The sequence below is a fragment of the Leptonychotes weddellii genome, chromosome 1 (genome assembly GCF_054177405.1).
Source record: "Leptonychotes weddellii isolate Sample4059 chromosome 1, ASM5417740v2, whole genome shotgun sequence".
Taxonomy (NCBI): Eukaryota; Metazoa; Chordata; class Mammalia; order Carnivora; family Phocidae; genus Leptonychotes; species Leptonychotes weddellii.
The window spans coordinates 102958995-102984964 of NC_138369.1; the positions used below are offsets into that span (position 1 = coordinate 102958995).

Below are 25970 nucleotides of genomic sequence, written 5' to 3' on the forward strand. Positions count from 1 at the left end.
GCCTTTGATTTCAGATCCACTACTCTAGCCTTGAGTGAGTTGCATTCTTCAAAATCCTGTCTTATGACTTATCCATTCTTTCCACCAGGGGAAAGGTATTTAGATTTTTTGAGACTGACTTATGTTAACTAAAATAGCAAGGGATTGATGTATAAACCAGAATATCATTATTTAAAGTGAAAACTGTGTTACAGAGATCAGGATAGTTACATATGTTTCCAGTGGCTTTTCTTTCTGAAAAAAAAATAACAAGGAAAGAAAAAATTGAAAAGAGAATATTATTTTGTGAACATAGAATCAAGGCAAGGGTAGAGCTCAATAATCTTAATGGATAATATATTCTGATTGACAGCAGGACATTTAACTTTGGTATTCTCTCATGAGACACCTACCTCCCTGAGACAGTGTTGGAGAAGTCGTGACAAGTTCCTGCTCACTGACTTCCTTTAGTCAGTTCTTGGTTTTAATGGTTTTTCCTCCAACTTGATTGTTTTAGTTTTTATTTATTCATTGATTAATTCATTAAAAAATATTTATTGAATGCAGACCATGTGCTAAGCACTGAGTAAATCAGTGCAAACATCACATTAACAAAGCAGACATGGTTTCCATCCTCAATGAACTTCTAATTTAGTGATGGAGTCACTTATTAAAGAGGTAATCACACAAATACCTAATTATGACTGTCTTCATTACTCTGAAGAAAATCTAAGTTGGTGTTATGAGACTGTAAAACAGAAGACCTGGTTTTCTGTGGGAAGTTAGAGAAGGCTTCCCTGTGGGAGTGCTTTTTTAAGTGAGGGCTTAAAGGGTTAATAGGATGGACCCAACAAAGTAGAAGAAGAGGCAGTGGGGACGTGGAACAAGGTCCTGAGGTGGAAAATAATTTGGACATTTTAAGTAATTAATAGAAAGTGGATGTAGCTGGAGGTTAGTGAATGAGGAAAAGAGTTGGTATTAACAATGAGGATGCAGAGGTGAGGATTTGGGAGGTAGAGATCATGCAGAGCATTCCTGAATATATTACAGATTTTGGACTCAGGGAATTTTTGTAGGGTTTTTAAGCAGGGAAGAAACTGATTAGAACTGCTTTTAAAATTATTAGTTTTGCTGCTGTCATAAAGGTGTTTAATGTGTTTAGGATCAAAAAATATGGTTAGAGTAATTAGCTATTGCTGTAGTTCAGGAATAAATTATGATGGCTTAATGAATAGTTTCTTAGAGATGGAGAGAAATGATTCCAGAAATATTGGGGATATAAAATCAATAGACTCTTTTGTTCCTGCCATGGATTCCTGAGACTATACTTAAATCATTCTGACCAAATCTGATTATATAAGAAACTCCTCAACAGAAATAACTGCATAGGATATTCTGCAGATGGCTAATAGTTTCCATTATGAACTGATAGTATTATGCTTATGATTTTTACTTTAGAGGTCTCTTTCTAAGTTCTTAAGAGTAGAATATTGCTGACTCTTACAGATTTATTGCAAAGATCAGTATTTTTTTGTTGAAGTTAGTAGAGTATGTGCAGAGTTGTGAGAGCTGTGATAGCAACCTGGAAGACTCTGGAAAAACCTGATCGCCAATTGTACAACCACTGTGATCTCAGCCAATCTCTCACAGCAGCGTAAGTAGGTCTTTTCCTGCTGCTCATAAAAGGCTACATGGAAACAATGATTATTAATCAGTGCAGAGATAAAGATGGCAGTACAACCAAATTCAAGGAGCTGGAGTTTATTTTCATAAAATGTGCTTAAATGAATATTTTAAACCATGATGATAAGAGATTCTTTTTTTCTTGCAAAAGAAGTGCGTAATGATTTCAGATGCAGTTTGAACAAGTCAGCGTTTTTCCAAATCAAGAATGCTTTTTTAAAAATTGCAATAGTTTGAATAATTATAACTATGCCATTAAGTGATTCAGCAGCTAAGGACTTTTAAGTGTAGAATTGTGGTTAATCTTTTCCTTCAAATAATTTCCAGACTTTGCTGTTCTACAAACTTAATAGTTGACTTAAGCTAATACAGACTGAAACTGAAATGAGCTGTGAACAGGGAGCTAAAGCTATGCTCTTCACCATTCCAAGAAGTTCTTGCTTAGGCTGACCTGGGTGTCAGGACATCAGATTAGATACCACATGACTGTCTGTCAAACAGTAATTTAACTTCTTCTTAATTGCTATTGTGTGTTCTGTCTATACCAATAGTTTTTAATACCTTAAAATAACCTTGCATGTGTAAGTCACATCCTCCAAAACTAGTTTGTCATTTCATTGAGATCATACAGTTCTCTGTTTACAATGGCTTGCCTTCAAGCAGTGGAGGTTCAGTAACTCTAGGCAAAATACAGTACCAAAAATTCTTGTCAATACCTCACAAGCTTTTTGACAAGTAACTTTGCATCATTCCTAGAACCTGTAAGTCACATTTTAAAAATCATTTAAGAAGCATCATGTTACATTGTTTTATTCACAAAATTCCTGTACCTTTGTTGCCTGTGTTATAGTAGGTTTAATTTTTTTTATACTTTATTTATTTGAGAGAGACAGAGATAGTGAGAGAGAGCACGAACAGGAAGGAGGGGGAGAAACAGACTCCTCACTGAGCAGGGAGCCCGATGCCTGGCTGATCCCAGGACCCTGGGATCATGATCTGAGCTGAGGACAGATGCTTAACCAACTGAGCCACCCAGATACCCCAGCAGGTTTAAAATTTAAAGTGATAGAATTAAATTCTTCACTCAAAACACAAAAGATAAAAATGGGGCGAGGGGGGTTACTGGTACAGAAACAGGACTAGTATAAGTGGGAAAAATCCAGAGGTAGTATTACAGACAGCAATGTTAAAGTCATTCAAAAATAAGCCTTAAAAATTGTATCTTTTACTTTAAGGAAGAAGCCTATAATACAGAGAACTTCCAAAGATATTTTTAAAAGGCACATACATTATTGAGGGCTCTTCTCCTATTTCAATTCTAACAATATTTAATTATGAAAACAGTAGATTCTCCACTCAGCACTGTGGAGGCTGTGTCTGCACAGGAAAAGCAAAGCAGAGAATTGAGACCATTACTTCAAATAATACCAGAAAGTTTAATAGCCCTGTGAATAAGAAGGAAGTGGGAACGTTTTTAAACATCCACTTTCTCATCCTTCACATACCTATGTGAGATCAATCTCTATTGGCGTTTCATCTATCCCCAAGGGCTGTAGTTAAAGGACAAAATCTACTAATGGGAACCATGGCCTGGATTCTTCCATGCTAGTTCTGAGCAAAAACATTATAATTTTCTTAATAACATTCCCTTGTTTGTGAATGCTTTAAAACTTATTTATTATTTTCTACTGCTTAGAATGCGCATGCATCCAGAGAATAAAATATAAGCATATATAATAAACAAAACATATACATGAGGCCCCATAGAAGAGAGTAAATATAAGATCACAAACAAGTAAGTGAAGTCAGCTGCAGTATTTTCTGTACCATTCACACTGAAGAATCTGAGTCTCAGGACCTATGTCAACACAATAAAAATAATTCCAAGTAATGTGTATAATGCCCAATGATGCAAGCACTGGAAAAATATAAACAGAGATATAAAAGATTGCTCATAGATATGAAGAAATCTGCTCATTTATTTGATTTCCTTCTACTAATTTACATACACCCACTTCCCATCTAATGAATGGTAGAATAGCTCTAAATTTTTAATATTTTATTGTATATACAGCTCATTTCCTGTTTTACATCAATCAGCACATTCAGTCTGCCCTTTTGTCCCTCACTGATGTTCAAGGCACATGTAGAAGGAGCCCACCACAAGATTAAATATAAAGTATAGACTTCATCAGAGTGGCTTAAAAATCAGAGGGGCGTATCATTGACCACTAGGCTAGACACATGTTGACTCTTATAAAATCAGGTAATTGGCAAAGTCTGGGTCATCTGGCTCTGCACAGCACAAAGTATTGCATAGCACCATGAGTAGATACTGCCCTTTCTCACCCTACAAATGCCTCACTTTTTTGGCTCAACCAGAATTAACTTCTGTTATTTTGCTCTACATAAAACTTAGAATCTAAAATATTTTACCATAGGAAGTTAAGGCAATCTCTCATTTTTAGCATGTTAGTCTCCCTCTCTCTAACTTGAAAGGAATGGTTAAGATGGATAGAGGTAAGGCACATCGTAATTGAACTTTTACAACATGCTTGGACATTTTCCAGCATAGGAATCTACTAAATACTTCTATCAAACAAAAGTGACTCCTTTTGCTAAATTTGCCAGTCTCTCCCTCAAGTTATCCATTCTTACTACTCTGAAGAGAACTACAGTTAGGAATGGACTGAACATAGAAAATCATATTGCTTATAGGATTTTTGACATTAGAATTCATTATTATACTGATGTAGTTTTCCCACTGATGAGTATCTTGATATTCAAAATTATATGATCTCCCCTATACTGGGATACATTTCAAACTCCTTAGTATACATTTAAGCCCTTCTCACTATGGCCCCAATTTGCCTTATTAGTATCTTTAACCATTCCCACCAACTCACCAAACCTCTTACATTTTAATATTCCATACTCTTATACCTGTGTGCCTTTGCCCAAGTTGTGTAGTACCCCATCAACTTGGCATCTTACAGTGGAGAGCTTTGCACTATAGAGTCCCTATTTAGTACCCAAATCAGGATACAGAAGAATGGGAATGTTATCCATACATCCTTCTGCTGCCCCAAACAAGGTCTGGCATTTCCAACTTACACTCCGGTTTGATAGGTCTCTGAAAAAACTCCACAGCGAAAGTGTGGATCCAAACAGGAATGCTTCTCTCACTGACATCTTCATAAAAGTTTCTTTGCAACCTGAAACAATATTGGAATTCCTTCCTGATGATAATTATTGCAGTGATGATAATAATGATGATGATGATGGTGATGATAATGAACATCATGTAGTGGCCATAATCTATTGAATACTTACTATGTAGCAGACGTTGATCTAAATGTTTTACATACATATTGCTAATACTTGCATCTTGAAAGGTCTAAGATGAAACTCATGACTTTCCTTCTAAATGTGTTCCCATCCTACCTTCTAGTCATCCTGTCTCAATAAAAGTCACCACCCTCCACTCAGTTCTTCAAGCCAGAAACCACAAATCATTCTTGATTCTTTCCTTTTCTTTGTGACTCACACCCATTCTGTAATTCCTAACCCATTGTTCCTACCTTCAGCATATGTTTCACATCTACTCCCCTCAGTCTTCACTGCTACTAGCTAGTCTAGGTCACCAGTATCTTTAGGTTGGAATTTGGAAAAAGAATAAAAATAAAATAATAAAAGTGGCACTATTAAATGCAATGTGATATCCTGGGGTTAGATCCTGGAACAGAAAAGGAACATCAGTGAAAAAAAAAAAAAAACAACTGCTGAAATCTAAATAAGTCTATGGTTTAGCTAATAATATTGTACCAATGTCAGTTTCTTAGTTTTGACATACGCCATCACTATGTGAAATGATAACATTAAGGGAGCCTGATTGAAGGACGTACAGGAACTCCCTTTACTATTTATCTATGCAACTCTTCTGTACATCTAAAATGTTTAAAAAACAAATTTTTTTAAAAAACAATGTTTTCTTAGCTGCCATCCTAGTCCCCTTCAGTCCATTCTTCTGAGCTGCTGGAGTGATCTTTTAATATAAATGTGACCACTAAAAGAGTTTAAGCATCTCAGAAAGATTGAAACAACCTGTCCAAGATTATGTAGGTATTAATGGCTGAACAGAGATTCTCACCCAGATCTGATGGGATTCAGTGTCTCTTAAGCATTATGTTACTGAGTTTTCTATGTGATGAATTCAGCACTTAACAAGTAGAAGTCAGTGTCTTCTAGCTTTGCACATATCCCATTCATGGTTTAAGTTTGGTCTGATTCAAAATCCTAAGAAATCCCTGTCAATACCAGCTAAACTGATAGGCCAGGAGAATGAGAAAGTCTTTTATGCTCTTCAGCTTCAGTCCATTTTAAACGATTTGAGATAATTCAGGGTCTAAGATTTTCTTAAGGTATGAGAAAAGATCTTCCTTTGAGGTTTTTGCAGTTGTCACAATTGCCTTCCCTGTAATGGCTTACAGGGATGGACATTCAAAAGGATACACCAGCAGAACGGTCATTAACAGAGGTTCCAGATTCTGAATATGGAGTTTCATTCTTCCCTTTCTTATAATGCAAGAGGTAAATCATGAAGACATCCTTCTAAAAGTTAGCTTCATCCCATATTCTAGAGTGTAGTAGAGAACTGAAACTATTTAAAACGTTCAATGATTTTTAAGCTATATTACATAGCCTACTCATCTTAGTATTAGTACCCAAAAGAAGCTCCAATATCTCCAGTCTTGTTTCCACAGGGGGAAAGACATTCACCAGTGAGACCTATTATCTCTGGTTATCTATCTCTTTTGACTTAGCTTTCTATTAAACCACAGTAGCTTTAGTGGACAAACTTGGACAAAGGGTGAGATTACAAGCTACAGTAGTCTTTTCTTACCCAGCCATTACTTCACCTGGTAACGGCAGGAAATTTAAATCCCTATAGTACTCATTTAACAAAGATTTGTAGTTGTTGGGTTTATATTTTTATATTTTTCATTTGTTTTTGATACTTAAGTCTTTTAAGATGAGAACATAATCCATAATTTAACATTTTAACATTTTAATAGCAGTGCCAAATGTTTTTTTACGTTTCTTAGATATTAGCACTTTATAAAGTTTCAGTAAAAACTTACAGTTTGTGAGCATTTTAAGGCATGGGAAAGCTTTTCCTGGGGACTATTAATCATTATGATATCTGCTCTCAGTTCAACATCATGTTTCTACATAGCTGGCTATTCAGAAAAATTCAAATTGAAATGTTTACTAACTTACAGTGGGTCAAGACACGAAACTCAACTCATGTCTCATGATACTAGCTTTTGTAAGTTGTATATTAACTTTTTAAATATTGTTGTAGCATTTTTACAAATGGAAATATAAATGGGATATTGGTACACATTTCTATATATATGAATATTTTACTTTACAATCCCAATATATTAAATAGTCCTAAAATTAGTATTTTTGTATCTTAATGTTATTTAAGTCTACTTTGTGTTTGAAGAATTCATTATCTCTACATCCCTGACTCAGTTGACTAGCAAGAAATTCTTATGTTACATCTTCTAAGACATACTGGACTCCATGCCATTTATTTGCCTTGACAGCAGTTTAAAATTCTGCAGTCCTTTTGTACAACAACTTCTAAAATACTTGAATTGTAGTTTAAATGCATTAAAAGATGTAAATGTACAGTTTAGGATCATTTTTTCTCTAATGGGATTAGAATTCAAACACAAGTATGTTTCAAGGACAACATAAAATGTCAACAACAATATACAATTTTAACAGAAAGTTAAACATCCAAGAGAGCTAAGATGTAGCGGCAAGGTTCCAGATACCTAAAAAGGACCGGGATTTCGTATCAGTATCCATAGCTTTAATGAAAATAAATTAAGTAGCTACTTACAGTTTATAAAAAATGTATGTCTGTATTTGCCCTAAGTCTTTCTTATTGGGTTAAATTTACCACCAATTAAACTCTCATTGGTAACTTTATTGTATCCTTCAGTAAGATAGAGAAGAATATGATTATAGTAGCATTTCAAAATTCAAACTTTAGTAAGAACACGGATGATTTTTCTTCTCTTGTTAAAGTCTCACATCACCTAAGTGAAAATGTGGTTAGCTATGCATTAAAATTTTGATCTTTCAAGATAGAAGTATATTTTGTATATTCATTCATATGATCATCCATGCAACTCTTTATTCATCATCTAATTTTACCTCACGTTTGTCCACAAGATCAGAGTCTAAAATACAGGATTAGAGTTAGTCATGTCCTGTCACTTGAAGTGTGAAATCTTGTATATTTGGCTGGCATAGAAGAGATAAAAATATTTTAAATTGCTTTTCTGTCTAAGGGAAGGTGGTACATGTAATACTTGTATGTATGCCCTGTTTTATTTAATACTCTTGGCTGGATTAACATTCAAGCAGAATTTTCATTAAAGTGGTAGAATCCTCACTCAGTTAAGCAATTATAACATACAGAAAATCAACCAAGCCTACGAATTATTGCTCTTATTTGTAAACATTTAAGCAGCTGAGCGTAAGGTTCATTAATACTGCATCTGCATATACTACTGGGCATGCTCCTTTTTCTGCTTTGGCCGCTAATGAGAGAGATAAAACAAAGTTTTATATCCCTCCTTTTCTGTTTCCTTCCTGCCCTCCTTCCTTCCTCCCTTCCTTCCTTCCTTCTCTTTCTTTCTTACTATTTTTTCTTCAGAGATGTACTCATACTACACATTTTCCTCAATCTTTTTTCCTTAGGGTCAATATGTATATTTTCAATAAAGAAATCCAAAGAAAGTAAAAGAACTTACTACCTTTTTCATACTGTCACATTTCTTGCCACCTCTTGCACTCCAAACTCCTCTCTTTTCATCATTTCTCTCAACTTTTGCAAGAACTCATAGGCTATACATATTTTTAAAACTCCGTTCAGTCAACAAATATTTACCTGCGATCTAGTATTACTAAGGCTGTGTGTTAAAAATAGTAATGATGTAATGTATGGTGATTAACAACATAATAATAAAAAAAGAAAAAAAAAAGAAATAGTAGGAAGAAAGGTAGTAGTAATGTGGCTATTTTAGAAACAAGACAGGATCCATGAAACTCAGAAGTTGGATCAAAATATATTTTCCATAGCTGTGCACATATATGGTCCTAGACACTGGACTACAAAAGACCTTGAAGACAGTCTGTGTTCTCAAGTGCTTACAATATAATTGAAAAGCCAGGGTCTTGGCATAGACAGGCAAAGTAACTGAAGGACACTTAGGGTAAAATATTCCAACATACCCAAATCAGTATAGAGTAAACAGTGTGCATAAGTATTTGAGAGAATATTCAAAATTTAGTTACTATATCAACTAAAGACCTACTGGATGAAGGAAATTTGAAACTTAATTTTGATGCTATGAGAGGTGTGTATTTGAATAAAAGAATAACCACAGTAGTTTGTACAAACATGGGAATTAGAAACTGCATATACTACAAGATAAAGTATTTACTTGATTTTAACTAAAGACACTTGCTGAGAATGGTAGTTCTCAAAGTGATGGTTGTTGAATGGGCATGTCCGAATTACATCAGGAGCTTTTTCTTTTTTTTTTTTTTTTAAAGATTTTATTTATTTGACAGAGAGGAACACAAGCAGGGGGAGTGGGAGAGGGAGAAGCAGGCTTCCCGCAGAGCAGGGAGCCCAATGCGGAACTCGATCCCAGGACCTTGGGATCATGACCGAAGGCAGACGCTTAACGACTGAGCCACCCAGGCGCCCCCAGGAGCTTTTTCTAACTGACTACACATTGTCTTCCTTCTCTCTTCATTTTCTGTTTGCAACATCTCTTTCCATTATTCTGTGATGCCCATTGCAGTGGAAGTAAGAGCCAAGCTGTGCTTGTTGCAGTTAGGATAGGCAGAGAAGAGTTTTTCAGAAAAGTCCCCCAGAATCAGTATCTCTACCCTCCCCTTAAGACACAATGATTTATGGAAATGCTAACTTATTTTATTTTATTTTTTTTTGAAATGGGTTGGGAGTAATGAATATGGTATCTTAGAACTGGATAGCCATTAACATGAGATGAGAAGTGATCTATTGTCAAATTCAAGCCTGGTTCATTTAACAAATAAAACATTAGCAGCTAGATTTTATATATTGTTCAGCATTCCACACTATCTCTTACCCTATTTTGAACCTTAAATTTAAATATTTTTAAAATTTAATCTGTGAGGGGAACCTGGGTAGCTCAGTCAGTTGCGTGTCCAACTCTTGATTTCTCCTCATGTCGTGATCTCAGGATTGCAGAATCCAGTCCCACCTTGGGCTCTCGCTGAGCGGGGAATCTGCTGGAGATTCTCTCTCCCTCCCCCTCTGCTACCCCCACCATCTCACACACACATGTTATCTTTAAAATTTAATCTGTGCAGTAACATATTATGCAAACTGTCACTTATTTGATAAAGGTATTAGTAAATAAGTCCCTATATATATGTGTGTGTGTGTGTATATCCTATCTATACCCTATATATCTCCAGAATAACTTAAGCAATGTTCAGCAATCAGTTATTCACATTTATAAAGAGAGAAGGGTATATGATCCAAATTAAAGAGCAATTTCAGTATCATTTATACTACTAAACTTCAAACCTAAACACAAATAGAGGAGAAAAATGTTATACCTAATAAAAAAATGTTTTAAACTATATATGTTTGGCTCTGGAATAGTCATGGTTCTGGGATATATTACATGATAAATAACAGTCAATTTTTAAGAAATAATTAAGGTTTCTTAAATATTAATAATTGGATTGTATTCCTTAAATGAATTCTGGGATGGGGATCAGAAGAAAGTTATGTTAATGTGGCCAAAAAAATAACTAGGGGATAGCAGAGACTTATTTATATAGGAGAAACTACTAATTAAAAAAAAGACTTCGTAATTCTCTTTACACAGCTATACTATGAATTAAGCGACATGTTTTACTATGCATTGTCACCTCAGTTTATCCTTGTGATTTCTTTTACGTTCGAATTACTTTTAATTATAGCTGGTTTAGTTACTTTAACATTAAGGTTTGATTCCATGTTGAATGGTTATGTTAACAGATGACAATTGAAGTGGCTTAGAATCATGCTGAAAGATACAGTGAACCTACTATGGAATATAAACACTTCCAAAGATAGAACACCAAAAGTTAATGTGAAAGTCTTGTTTAAATTTCCTCCATCAAGACTTTATCAGATGGTCTTCAGAAAGGGAGAACATTTTCATTCTTTCCCTCTCTCTTTCATTGTCCTTCTTGTTGAGGAAGGTTTTCTGAAGGCAATGTGAGTGGCTCATGGGTCTAATTATTCCACAGATTACTTACACCTGTTAACATTTTCTGTACCCACCTCCCTTCTATTGCCAGCTAGAAAAGTAAAGCATCTGATGAACTGTTCATTAAAAACAGAGGAATAGATTTCACTTTTTAATCCAAATCAGGTGAAGAAGAGCACAAGTAGGGGGAAAAAAATCCCAATTCAATTTAATACATATAAAATGCCCAATTTAGATAGAATTTAAGGGGTTTTTTTTCCAATTACAGTATATGGTTAATAGTTTACATATTGACATAATTGTTTTTGTTATAAAATTAGTTACCATAGAACAACAACAAAAAAAGACATTTTAAGATAACTCATTTTACCAGAATTCTGTTGGGGGAGAAAAAGCCTTAGAATTTCTGATTAGTCAGAAAGTTTATACTGTAAATAAGGAAAAACCACTGAAAATGTGTGGGTTCCAGTAACAGCAGGTGGTCTTAATATAAATATTATACATTTGTATCTTTATTTCAGTTAAACTGGTATTTTGGAAGCCATGGCAAAGACAGAATACATTTAAAAGGAGGAAAGTCAAGGTTTTACGATTTTAAAGATAGGTTCCATATTTTTAAAGTTTTTGCTGATTCTCTCTTGATTTCTAGAAGTGGTTCTAGTTTTACTGTTATAGGTTCTGACTTTTTCACCAGACTTATAAATGATTTCACAATGAAGAGATATATGTTGAATTATTTTCTCAGCCTAGGTACAAAGATAAGTGAATTGGACATTTTGTCATTGGGTGCAAGGACTCTCATCCATCCCTGATCTTGCCTTGGCAGCTAATTTGAGCTCAATAAATGTGCCCTTAGTCACGTGAATATCTTGGTACTGAGTCAGAAACAGAAGTAGAAGCAGAGCTGTCAGGATTAGTGAAAGGAATAGGGCCAGGAAGAAGAGAACTTCTTTCTGTCCCTCCACACGATCAGATGACATCTTTGTTTCAGCATCTTCTTTCAGGGCTAACTTTTCCTTCCCCAAGTTAGGAAAGTTATGCTCTTGTTTTAAATGCTACCAAGAGTCATTATATGGTCTTCCATCATCGTGTAAGCCTAGAAGTAGTGAAATGTGTCAATAGCACAAAAGCCCTATATTCACATGTAATACAATATTGGTAATGTGATACCTGTCATCAAGAGAACAACCTGCTAATTGTTGCAGTTGAATTAAAATGAACTATTCAGGTTTGTTTTTACTGGTGATCATATTTTTTCATGAAAATTATTTGATTTTGATACAATTTAATACAGTACGAACTATCAATTCACTGTACTAATAAACAAGTAGATGGACTGAATATACTAAAGAAAGAGTTAATTAGGTATACTGGGCCTTTTTGTCACTGGGTGGTAATGAGGAAAGCCTCCTTTTTACTAATGTTCATCTGTGTTTTAATGTTTAAAGATATTGTAGAGGTTGGGTCAACCATAAATTTATTATAATGCCTCCTTGGTTATATATCTTTAACGTTCACCACAAGTATTATTTTCTATTAGAATTTTAAAATTATATGAAAAATCATCTGTATTGGTGCAGTAGAGAAGAAATGATCCATATTTTCAAAAATTATTTATATTCAGGAGCAAATATTATCAGAATTGAAGATTCTACCCAAGCTATTCCCTCTTCACAACAGATAACTCCTGGTGTACACCTGCTTTCCTGACATGAGAAATCATCTCCTTTAATTTAGATTTCATAAAAGTATACTAGAAATGGTTATCTATTTTTATTATTACTACTTTTATACACTTTAAATAAAGGATGATATTTAAAAGAAATAAATAAGATGATGAATGTCTTAAACAGGACCTTTACTTCTCTTACATTTACTTTTAAGATTTCACTTTTTCTATATACCTAGATAAATTACAAAGGTCTTGTCAAATTAATAAAGCTACTGAAATTACTTTCACCTACAAAATTTATTCTAGAAATAGAAAAATGAAAAAGGAGCACTTGTTTTTCATGTGACTTTTGTTGCATATTTATAAGAGATCAGTTTTTTTACGGTTGAGGACTTAAATCACAATTTGAGATTTATCCCCTATGACTTAAATAATAAAAGGAAACAAATTGAAAGATATAAGAACTTTTAAATTCAGAAATATTAATTACAGTGTTACTTTTTACATGTGAATATTTCCAAAGTGAAGACTCAGAATTTCATCCATCTTCACTTGGACATTAGCTAGACAGAAGCAAGGAAAATAAATGCATAAAACTGAAATTGTTATACATGTGAGAAAAAGTGCATAAATTACATGTAAATATAATTCAGCATATATAAACTATATACATGTATATACAGTGTATATACATATATAATAGTTATACACACACATATACACACGATTGCCCAATTACACATGTGTTATTGCTCCTATTACTTTTAAAAGGCCTATAGATACTAAACCGGACACGTATATGGTGAAATTAGTGATAGCTATTTATAATCTATTCCCCTGAATTTTTAGCTGAGGATTTTGAGCTAAGTTATAAATGTCTAAGTTCAAATTAAACTAGCTCAACTCACTTAATTTAAGATGGAGTGTTCTTTTATTGTCATTTCCTTTCATTCTATCTTGACTTGTTATTGTCCTGTCTCACATTTTGTAAAGAATTTCATTAATGTCGCCTTTGTCATAGCCATTTTACAACATTAATTGGCTCAGACAACATAACTGCAAAAGGATAGGACTGTGTGAACAATGGATTTACACTAAATGAATCAAAATAATACGTTGCAATAGTTAAAGAAAATTGTTCTGCAATTGCATTATCAACTTTTATAGTGCTAGAAACAAATATTCTTCTCAGATATCAAGGGTTTAAAACTAACATTCTTAGTTGAGGGGAAAAAATACAAAATTCTAAGCTCAGTCATTAAACTTTCCTTGTGATCTCTGAACTTTTTCATACTTACATATATATATTGTTTTTAGTATTTTGCAATTGGAGGAAGTAATGTAGCTTTTTAAATAAAAACATAAAAGCATCCACATAAATAATACTGTATATGATGAATAATATGTTAAAACTGTTACTGTGTCAAACTAATATTTCACTTTCAACTATTTTCCACTCACCATCTTATAATTAAAGGGACATTACAATACATTTTATTATTTTCAAATACTATTACTATAATTTATAGTAAAGTAGCAATGAATAATAGCAAATATCTGCCAGATCTGGGTCTGCTTCAGTCAAATTGACCATAACTGTGAGGTGAATTAGCAATATTTTTCTCAAAAATAATTTTTTACTGCAACAAAAACCTGGAACAAATCCTAATCAGAGAACCTATATTAGTATCCATGGTACTTTCTGAAAACATATCTGGTATTATAAATTAAAGCTAACTTAAGTAATTCTAAGGCACAGCTAAAATAAGTAGCCTAGCCAAAGGGGTAGAAAACTCCATGGAAGCAAAAATTTATCTCCTTGAATACAAAATTCCATTCTCATATAAATTTATTTTCACTAAATAAAATTTATTCCTCATTCAAGAGTAAAATTACTACCTATATTTAAGACAAGACAGTCTTTCTGTATTTAATAAATATAAACATAATTATCAAGTTATATTGTAATTTGATATGGTTTATGGACACACATTTTTCAAATGTCAAAAGCACCAGGATCATTAGGGATTGTACTTTAACCTGATTTGTATAATATGCCATGTTATGAATGTGTTCATGGTTATTAAGGAAATGATTACTGTCAAAAGTATCTAGCTTTTCATTTTGAATTTCTATTATGCACATGCTTTCTACCATTCACCAGAGTATTTTATTAAGGAGGAATGGGGACATGATAAATCACTAGTTTAGAGGGACTCCATAGATCAGGTTTTAAAACACTTACAGGTATTTAAAACACTGACTTTCTGTGCTTTAAAAAAAAAAGAAGAAAGTCCTCAAGTGAAGGAGGGAAGGATGATTATAAAGAATAAGGAAAGTGAGAGAACTATGAAAAAGCTAACTTATGGGAAAGTAAAAAGAAGAGAATAAACAAAAAAAAGAATGACACCTATTTAATTGTGGATCTGATCCTCTTGCACAAGAAAAGTACATTTCAATATTGTATGTAGAGAAATAGTGAATTATGTTTTTCTTTTTCTGCAATAATTCCAATGTACCTCAAATAATGGAAGACAGAAAATTTAGGTACAATGTGCCAAATGCAAGGCGGCCCTGAAAAGTTGCATTTTTGTATTGATATATGTGTGTTTTTATTTTATGCATACTTATGTTGATACCCATTTATAATTAATCAAGAGATATCTAAATATGTTCTTCTAGACATTCATGGGGCTTTTTTAAATGCAATGCCTTAATTTTTATATCAGTAACACAGCTTTAGAAGCTGCACGTCTTTTTTTTATGAAAAAAAAGTAATGTAAGGCATTGGTGACTTGTGGTGAATTACATTCAACACATAACGATAATTTCTACTAAGGGCAGCTTAAGAAACCTGAGAACACTGGCCTCACTGCGCAGTTCAGCTACAGGGTCTGTGAATCTCTGGAGCTCTGCTGCCCTCTACTGGCATAATGAGATAAGTGCCTGCCTCAAAGCTCCGGTTTCTTTCTATCAGTTTAGTTTCTTCCACAAACAAGATCCTGGCACCTTAAAAATCCAATTTTCTTTGGTTTCGCTCACATGTAAATGGATCATAACTTGGATTATTGTCAGATTAATTTTAAACATTATTTTAATATCATACAGAAAGAAAAACTCATTCAGCGTCTTCTGTCTTAGTTCAAGCCTGACTGGGGCCAGTTGCAGTTAGATGGCTAGAAAAAAAGCTAGTAGCTAAATATAACAATGACAACTTGTACAGATTAACAGGATTCTGACAGTCAAATTGGCTCCAGGGCCTTAGAGTTCGGTGTGTGTGTGTGTGTGTGTGTGTGTGATTTTACTGCATGTTTTAAAAAAAAGAAGAGCAATTTCACTTTCCTTTTTCTTTATGTCATTTACTATCTTAAGGTGCATGGATCCTTGATTCCTTGATTACCTCGTCTATACAATCCTGTACTTCTTAGCAATCTCCTTACTTTATTTTCTCCCAATCACAACCTGCCTAGGAAAAATGGTGCATCATTGGGTTTCTGAATTTGAAATTCATAATCCAAGAGTAAAAGTGAACTATATAAATCAGATTTTTTAAGTCCCAATTGTATCCTGGTATGTGATGGGGTGGTAGGTAATAAGATTTATCAATATCACAGTGCATCAAACTTGTTAATAAACTAGCTTTCTGTATAACAAGTAAAAGATTTAAAAAAAAAAATGGGAGCATGAAAGGCATGGCATAGCTGGAGTTTAAGGTTCAAGCTTGGTATCCTCTATATATAATGTATTATGTTTTTCAAAAACTTTTTATTAGGAAAGCTATACCAGACGCATAATCACTATACAATGATTAAACATTACCTTTACAATTTATAATCACTGAAATTACAGAATAAATATATGCACATTTCTTTTGAATCTTTGTGTGTGAGAGAGAAAACATTAAAAGTGCTTCCTACAAAGCTGTTAGTGATATATACCCAGTTGCTTTTTTATTTTTTAATATTATATATATATATATATGTATAAGAAAGTGCAGATGTTCTCCAAAAAATCTTGGCATCAGGATGAAGTGTCACAAAGAGGGTGCTCATCCCTAGGTATGCTTCCAGCTGTTAAACCACCAGGCTTCCACTTCAGTAGGATCCAACCTAGAATATGACTTTTCCCAGGGTGGTAGGAGAGAGCTGTACACTAGGGGTGAAGGGAAGATGAAGCTATGAAGAGTAGAGGAATAGATCAAACCCAAAATAATTAGATTGGGTTGCAAAGGAATGGGGCGCGTGTGTTTGTGTGCGCATGCACGCACACATGTGTACATTTGTGTGTGTGTGTGTGTGTGCGCGCCTGCACCAGAAGGAAGAGGCTGCAGGTTTAGGGACCTAACTGTGTGCAGGGATTTGTGATTTGCATGGGGGTATGTGTGTGACAGAAAAAAGAGTGGGTGAGAACATTCGAGCAAGACCCGCCCCCTCCCTCCCCGTCTTGCAGTTTCCAGGCATGCAGCAAACTGCATTGTTAATACATGTACAGAATCTGTGCCATGATGGGAGGAGGAAAGAAAGTCACAAATGTCAATTTGTTCCCCCCCACCCCATCAAACAAAACTACAACTAAAAAAAAAAAAATACTGAAAATAAAAAGACACATCGAATTTTACTTAATTAGGATCAATACAACGATCCCCAATATACCTTATACATGGCACAGTCAAAGTCTCAAGTTTCAGTATAAAAAATAATGATAACATTTGCTGGCAGAAGTCTGCGAAGGCACTTCATTGATTAATGATCTGAGTATGGCCCTTCCTCCAAATCACATCTGAGAGGGGAGAGCATACATCTGTATTTTCTAGTTATCATGCGATTTCAGTTCTGTTCAGGGCAGGGAAGTTTGTGAGAATGGAGTTATTGGGACAAGTGTAAAGGGAGCAAGGGATATATTTCTTTTATTTTCCTTTTCTTTTGGGAAAAAAAAAAAAAGCACTAATTTATTTTTCTTTTACGGTTAGAACCTATATGTTGTCTTCTCCAGGACTTCGAGGTAATCCGGCTTGGTTTGAAGTTTGGCCCTTAACTCGAGGTAATCACGTTTTTGGGTTTGGTGGTCTGTGAAGCCCTGTCCAGCCGAGAAGAGAAGGGTTTCTTTGAGCCTGGCCTCCTGCTGTAAGTCTGGGTATTGCATGCCAGGAGGGTGGACGTGCAGTTCCTTTAATTTGGGCACAGTGCCATAGAGACAATCCACGAATCCCACTGTGCAGGGAGCTGGCTGTGGCCTCTCTCGGTCTAGTAGCATATTGCCACCACCACAGTCTCCCCCAGGAGGAAACAGCACCACCCCACCGTTCTTCTCATGGTGGCGGAACCCAGCCAGGTCTCCCCCAGTTCCCGCAACTACCCCTGAAACCCCACCAACTGCTGGGTGGTGAGGGTGAGGGTGATGGTGATTCACCGTCACTATGGTGTTGAGCTGGGAGCTGGACACTGCCAGGGCCCACTCTTTTTCTTTTTCCAGCAAGGTCCGGTAGTTGCTGTGGTTCTCCTTGGGTGTCTCAGCAAACTGCTCACTTCCTAGGAGAACCTCACCTATTCCTGGTTGTTGTGTCCCAGGACCCCCTCGTTCTGTGCTCCCTGCCTCCTGGACCGATGAAACAGCCACCTCCTCCTCCTCACGAGGCTTATAGATGGGGTTGTTGCACATCTGGGTAACTGGGTGGGGGATGTACTCATACACGTGGCCCACAGGAGGAGCCTTCTCTGGGGAGGAAAGAGTTGGTCTGCCCCCACCTCCACTTCCACCTCCACCACCGCCACCATCCTCAAAAAGCCGGTGGCACTGCATCTGGATGCCAGTAAGGTCCACACCTTCTTGCCTCTTGCTTCTAAAGGGCAGCTTCTTCCGGCGCCGTCGGAGCACATAGGCAAAGAGGCCTGCAGAAACAAAGACTGCAGAAAAAAAAAGAACCAGCAGGCTGAGAATCAACACAGAAAGTGGCACGGGGCCTCCAGGGGGCGAGAACTCATAAGGTGATGCACTTGTTGGCCCCCCAGCAAGGTGAGAATCTCCAGGCTGGGCTGGGGATGCTCCAGCTGGTGGGATGTGCAGCATCTCTGGGCAGAGAACTTCCAGCTCAATCGTGCGCACATCACGGTGGGTGAGGTTCTCAGGGCTCCTGCAAAGCACATCACCCACCACACTGACTGAGCTGATGGTTTCAATCCACTGTTTGAAGGGGACCAGGTCACAGGTACAGTCCCAAGGATTCTCATTGAGGTCTATCTGGACAATGGCATTTAAGTGTTCTAGGACACCAGCCACAGGAAGGTAGAGGAAGTAGTTCTTTCTCAGGTTGAGCCGGGCCAGGGATGTGCCTGCAAAGGCGTCTGTTGGTAGGGTCCTCAGCAAATTATTGTTGAGGAATAGCAGCTTCAAGTTGGGCATGAGGCTGAAGGCTGCAGGCTGGATTTCTCGGATGACATTGAACTCAAAGTACAAGTAGTGCAAACTCTGTAGGCCTCGGAACATGCCTGGTGTCAGCTTCTCGATATCGTTGCCATTGAGAAAGAGGCTCTTTAGGTTGGGCAGGTTGATGAAAGCTCCATCCTGGACATAAGAAATACGATTGTTTCCCAGATGCAAGAGATCCAGGGAGGAGAAATTCCAAAAATCAGAACGGTATATTTTCTGAATCAGATTGCTACTCAGGTAAAGTTTCTTGGCATTCAGTGGCCTTGGAAGAAGTTCAGAAATGTTATTAAATCCTCGCTCTTTGCAGTTGACAGTCAAACCAAGGTCGTTGATGTGCAAATTACAGGTACACCCAGTGGGACATATAATGGGAATGGGTGGTCTGGTCTGGTAGGGAGCAATCGGAGGTTGGTTTGGACCAGGATATAAAGCTTGGGATGTGGAGGGTGGCCTTGGTGTTCGGGGCTGTTTGGTGGGCTTGGGCTGTTTATTTGAGGACTTATATTCAACAGAAGAAGCAGTAAAATGGACAGAAGACAACATTGAGGAAGGCTTAGTTGGCCATGCATTCTCCTTGCTTGATGACAAGTGGGGAATCCCCAAACTAGCCTCCACCTCAGAGTCAGACAACAGGGGACAGAGTTCTGTCTTCCTGATTTCTCGCAGGTCCTTTCCATGGAAGTGGAAAGGGGTCTCACAGGTGATGTCTCCCACCAGGGCGGTGTAAGGAATGCGTTCCAGCCAACTCTTCAGTTGCACTATCTCACATGTACAGTTCCAAGGATTTTCTTCCAGCTGGAGCTCCATCAGGCTTCTGCCAATGTGGTCTAGCATTCCCCGGTAAAAAAGAACCTTTAACCTGTTTCCACGTAGGTCCAGATGGGTTAAGGAGACAGCCTTAAATAAATTGGTTGGAAGCATGGGGATGAGATTATCATTTAAAATCAGAACCCTCAATTTACTTAGGTTCCGAAATGTCCCACTCTCAATACGTTTAATGACATTGTAATCTGCCTGCAGGTATTCCAGACTCTCCAAGCCAAGGAAGGTGTCATTTCTGAAGATATCTAGTTTGTTTTCATGTAGATATAACCTCTTTAAAATCTTAAGACCATTGAAAGCTCCTGATTGAATGTCCTGCAATGCATTGTTCCCAAGGTTAATGGACACAGCGTTGTTCAAATGAAGAAAACTGTTGGTGTACAATTTCCTCATTGAATTCCTTTGCAGATACAGTTTAAAAGGTCTTGACCAGAACTCAGTAATCTGACTAATATTTGTAAATCCTTTACTGTCACAATGTATATGAAAGAGGCTTTCTTTAACTTCACAGTAGCATGGATCAAAACAGGGCTCATCTATTTCCTCTGAGTCCTCTATCAGGGGAATTGGGGTAGTCCATCCTAGAGCAATTGTGCTTAGAAGAATTATCCACAACATCCTTCCTCTGTGAAGCATCTCAGCTATGGAAGGTTTCATCGTCCGTAGTTGATTACAAAACTGCAACAGAAATAAAGATGCAGATTTTTAGCCTTTACTCATATGCACTATTCTAAGTGACTCCTACATTTGGAGCTTTTTAAGAGTGATACAAACTTTAGCAGTTGTTGAACTGACACTCAAAATGATCTGTCAACATGCTTAAATGACTTGTATTTAAACTTGGGTGACTTTGAAATATTGTGCCATGCAATGACATTTTCCTAAACCAAGCCATACTTGGTAAAGGGCACATCATACTAACACAAGCAGCCTTCATTGCATCTTACAGCAATCAAATGACTGGTATACAGTGATGCCTTTTAGATATAGGCAGATTCAGTAATAATGGCAGTAATTTGGCCATTACACCTGTTTGCCTACTAAAACTCACATTGATATCAGAAGTTCCCATTACAGATCAGATTGGGATTCTGATAGAAAATAAAGATTCTTTAAACTATAGGTTTCTACTCATAAAAAGATATAGCATACCACAAAGTTAATAGATTAGAGTGTGATAAAGTATGAGCCCATTGCTCAATATCAGAGGTTGAGATGTACAAGATGCTTGATATCTCAGGAAAACTTAAGATTTTGCTTAAGAGATGATCACAATGTACTTAATTATAGTGTATGCTCAGTATCGTAGTATACCCCCACCCTCTTTTTCCCAAGCACAGATTTTTAACATCCCCTTCAATTAAATAATTTCTACATAGGTGTATCATTTGGCTATTTAAACCCTTTAGGAGTGATTAGCCTTTCTAAAGAAGGAGCCCATGCGGTTGTCAGAGTTAAAGATAATGATAGCTAAAGGATGCTGAGCCTGGGAGTGTCTGTATTAAAACACTTGCAGAGCTTAGTTTGGAATGTGTGTCTGTGCCTTCAAGATCAACTGAGGAACCCTGTAAAAAGCTGGAATGGCAGGTGGCTGGTTAGAAGACAGTTGGGTAGTGAAAGGCAAGAAAAGGGTGGAAGCCTTGATTCTTACCTGCTGATAAATGATCTATCACACGAATTACATTTCAAAGAAAGATATCATTCTTTTCCAATCAGAAGAAACAAATACTGTGCACTATTCTAATAATACAGAGCCTTTCTCTATGGCTCTCTTTCCTTGCTTTATATCATCAGTATATGAAAATGCATACATAAATAAATTATATTAATGCAGTTTTATTAGATTGCCCTTTGAGTCACTGAAATATCAATCAAAATTGAATGATTATTTTTAATCAATAAAAATAAACCAGAATTTTTAGCATATGTTTGCTCTCCACACATAAGATACATACATTAAGGAAACATTTTGCCAACCCTCTGAAAACACAATGATATAATTTATAGGGAGAATGAAAAGAATAAATCTTCACATTCAACTTGCATATAATGTACACAGCTGTAAAGAAAGGAAGACCCATGAGAAAGCAAAGAGAAATCCGCCTCAGGCATGCAATACTCAATTTTTAGAAACAATTAAATGAAAAAAGAGAGAGAAGGCAGATGAAGCTACATTGCAGTATCAGTTAGTCTTCCCTGTCTCCCTTATAAAATATTAAAATCTACTTAAGTTCTTTCTTCACCATTTTTTAAATGTTTTTCTTGTTTCTGAGGTCCCTGAGATTTAGGTATGAAAGGCTCCAGATGTCTTTGACTTACCTATTTTGCAGGAGATTTTTTTTTTTAAGAATTGAACATTGGAAGGAAAAAAAAAAAAAAAAAGCTTGAGTTTAAGGATTCTCTCTCCCTCTCCCTCCTTCCTTTTGCTGAAGCTGAAGCAAAGGGGGATAGAGGGGGTGGGTGGGGGAGACGAAGAGAAAAAATAAAAGCAGCAAGCTTGAGACGTGCTGGGAATGCAATGGGCCTTTCAATGGGCTTCTTTAGGATGCAGAACTGCCGCTTGGCACACTCAATAGAGAAGGGAGGAGAAGGGGCTGCAGCAGGCTTCCAGCTCCGCTGCCGCTGCTGCTGCTGCTGCTGCCGCCGCCGCTGCCGCCGCCGTGGTTGCTCTCTCTGGGTACCGGCAGCACATTATTGGGCACTGGGAGGAAGGGCGGGAGGGAGGCAGGGAGGAAGGCAGTCTCAATCCCAGTGCAGAATCTCGGACTTCTCTTGTGCTGGCTTTTTTTTTTTTAAATATGTGCTGTAACCCTGGATCCTGCTTTCCACGTCACGAAAATGAGCTCCAAGAAGGGAACGCGCTTAGCTTGGGGTCGGGAGCGAGCACTAGGAAGCCCTGACTATACAGAGTGTGTGTGTGTGTGTTTCTGTTTAAGGGATGAGGAAAGAAGTGGAGGGGTTCAGATAACAAATTGTCAAAATAAGAAACAGGAAAGCAGAGGCCAACCTAAGGGAAGCATTCCTCTGGTGGGGAAGGTGGAGGGGGGGAGGAGTGTCGGCATTTTTTTCTTTTTATTATTATTATTACTTTTTTAACTCTCAAGGAAATCATCTCCTGGCTGTTCTGCTCCTCTGGTTTTCAGAGCTCCTCTCCCTAGTGTAGACAGGTTGTAAAGTAAGATTATCTTTCGGAATTATCCTTTTCATAGCGCAGACACTCCTCTCCAAAGACGGGGATAAAGGGAAATTCAGGTCCCCGAAGAAGAGCTGGATCTAGCTGATTCTGCTTAGGTGTCCCGAATAAGAGCTCAGGCAGCCTGAGCGACTTGGACCGAGTTTCTCCTGCATTTTGCTTCGATCTCTTTGCACCAGGAATCCTTTTGTTGTGCTGCAGCTCAAAGCCTTCGATTTCCCCTGGATTCAACAGCCATGTGTTTGCTTCCACCTTTTTAAAAACAGAGACAGGCCAACGCAGACCACTTGGTAACAATGGCACGTTTCACTTTCTTCTACCGGGAAAGACTTCGTGGGGATAGGGGGCAGCATTTCAGGGTTTAGATTTTTTTTTCCTCGACACTCCCCACCTCCCCACCCCCCCTTTTTTGGCCCAAATATTGCTCCGTGATATTTGGGGAAAAAGGAAAATAGGGAGTCGTGAGTGGGGGTGGGGGGTGATTGAGCGAAGACGTTGCAGTGAAGAGGGGCCACCAGATCACAGTTCACATGAACCCTCTAAGAAGGTTCTGACTGTGGAACTGACGGTTCTACAGTCTTACCTATTAGGACGAAAGACAGCTTAGTAGGGAAACTGGAGAGAGGCAAGTGTGCAGCAAACGTGTCTAGTTAGCGGGAACTGTACGGCATCGATTGCCCTGCGCCCCCCGCCCCCGGCCCCCGCCGGCCCTCCGCACCAATCCTGTAACCAACTCCTGGGGAAGGGAGGGACTTTCTGGTTGCTAAAGAACTGGACTGAACCTCAACTGCCCAAGGACTCAGTTATCGAGTAGAGATGGCTTTCCCTTAAAGCGCTTTTTACAAAATCAAATTTTAAAGAAAAAAACAAAACAAAACATCAATTCTTTACCATTCTAAATATATATGTCACTTAATGCAACATAAACGTTCCTTAAAAGTCAGTCATATAAGATTTGCATTATATTTTGCATTTAAAATGACCGCACAAGTGTCCACCGCTCCAGAGTAGCTAAGATTGGAAACAGCGATCACAGACTTAGTAAGCAGGAAGGCAAGATTCTCTAACACTCTACACCCTTAATATTCCAGACCCACCCTATTTCTCAGGTCGCAACTGAGCCGACCATCACCAACAGCCTGAACTCAGAACCAGAGCAATCCCATCTCCTTCACCAGCTGCCAGCCTACCCCCTCCCCCACCACACACACTACCTTTGGTACCCAACGTGCAAAGGTGGTGACTGTTTCACGGATCATATCAGAACCCATGATGCGATGGAATCGATGGGTAACCGGGAGGCTTCCCCGAGCTTCCCGGTGACGGTAAATGACCATCACTGTAATCGTCCTCTGTTCTCCCCTTAACTACATCCCCTCAAGTTCTTGATTTGGTCCATGTCCTAAAGGCTATTTCACCCTTTTCTTTTCCTTTGTCTCAGTATAATGTGTCTAAGTGATAGGAAGAGCTCCAAAAGTTAGGGGATGAAGGGCCCTGAAGCCCCGGTTTCGCCGGCTTCCTGCTGGGAGCGCCCGGCATCATTTGTCCACGGGGAGGACAAGAAACCCTTTTTCCCCACAGTGCCCCCTTCCTATCTCCCCCTCCCCTTTGCCGGATCTCCGAGCCCACTAATCTCTCCATATCTAAGATTAAATATTCCAACATGGAAGCAAAACAATCACCCCTTAGAACAAATAATTAAAATGCTGCATCATTCATTTTCTGAAGAGGTCTGAGCCTTCCACAGATCTTTTTCTAATCTGCTGTCTCCAGGCGAAACGCACAATGGGTATTTTTAGAAATGGAAAATGATTAAAACCTCAAGCCGTTTTCCTTCTTTTACAACATGAGCGAGCGACCCACTAGGGGAGGGGCCCTTCGCTCTGACACTTGGCCTATTTGTTGGAGTTACTTACAATTTCCTCCCCCAGAAAAGGGGTCCGAGGGTATGTTAGTCTCCAGTACCATTCCTTCTACCATTGTCCTTACAACTAAATGATCCAGTTCAAAAATGCAACAAACCTCTAGCACCTGTGAGCCTACAGAAGACATCGCTGCCAAACTCTATATGCTCTACAATGCACATCCTACTAGCGAGAAATACTGGTTTCAATTAGGCAAAGTGGGAAAGGATGGCGGCGAGTACCTATCCATGCAGAGCGCTCTAGATCTCCGAGATTTGCTCCGAGGGGCTGCCCAGCGGGAGGTGCAAACTCTCTGGGAGGCTGAATTGTATCCATCGTGCCGTAGCCTTGCAGTTTTTCTTCCTCAGGCCACCAACTTTCAGTAAGGCCACCAAATCACGCTTGTAATCCTTTTAAGTGTTTCCACTTTTGAGACTTGAAGGGAAATGGTCGCTGCATACCAATGGGAGAGCCGGGCTCTCACCTAGCTTGACGTTGCCAGTGACATGAGAGCTCAGGACCACTGTTCCATATACCTTCGATGGTAGACAGGCAGAGCGAGTGTCCTAGGACTGGGTTCTTTGACTTAAAATCTCGGTGCTCTCGATTAACTGTCGAGCTTCGTGGTCCCTGAGAGTCCTGGCTCGGTCTCTGGTTTTGTTTTTTGTTTTTTTTTCCTTTCTCTTTCTCTTCCTTGCTTCCTGAAAGGTTGTCACTCAGTGCAAATCCCTGCCCAAGGCCTCCTTCGATCTGAGGAGATGGGACTAGCACTTATCTTCTCCCGGTGTCTTTGCTCTTGACCCTTTAGGTAGGTAGGAGTGGGGGTGGGTGGTGTGTAGATGAGAGAAGGGGGTGGAGAGGGGCGGGAAGGAGGCAGGAAGGGGGCGACTAGATCCCAGATCCCAGCATTGGCCAGACGGTGAAGCGGGGGGGGGGGGGGGGGGCGGGGG

At 38.0% G+C, this 25970-nt stretch overlaps 1 protein-coding gene across 2 annotated transcripts in view; it reads right to left on the reverse strand.

Moving 5' to 3' along the window:
• Positions 1–16420: 16420 nt before the first annotated feature.
• SLITRK3 (SLIT and NTRK like family member 3) overlaps positions 16421–25970 on the reverse strand; it is a 10006-nt gene continuing 456 nt past the window's right edge. The window contains exons 1-2 of one of the 2 annotated variants that reach the window (XM_006727603.3): positions 25263–25824; positions 16421–20601 (exon numbers count right to left, since the gene is read on the reverse strand). In XM_006727603.3, the coding sequence (XP_006727666.1) occupies positions 17641–20580 (2940 nt within the window). In that variant the 5' untranslated portion in view covers positions 20581–20601; positions 25263–25824 and the 3' untranslated portion in view covers positions 16421–17640. Of the gene's footprint in view, positions 20602–25262; positions 25825–25970 lie in introns of those variants that run through there. The other variant, XM_006727602.3, reaches the window with a different exon arrangement.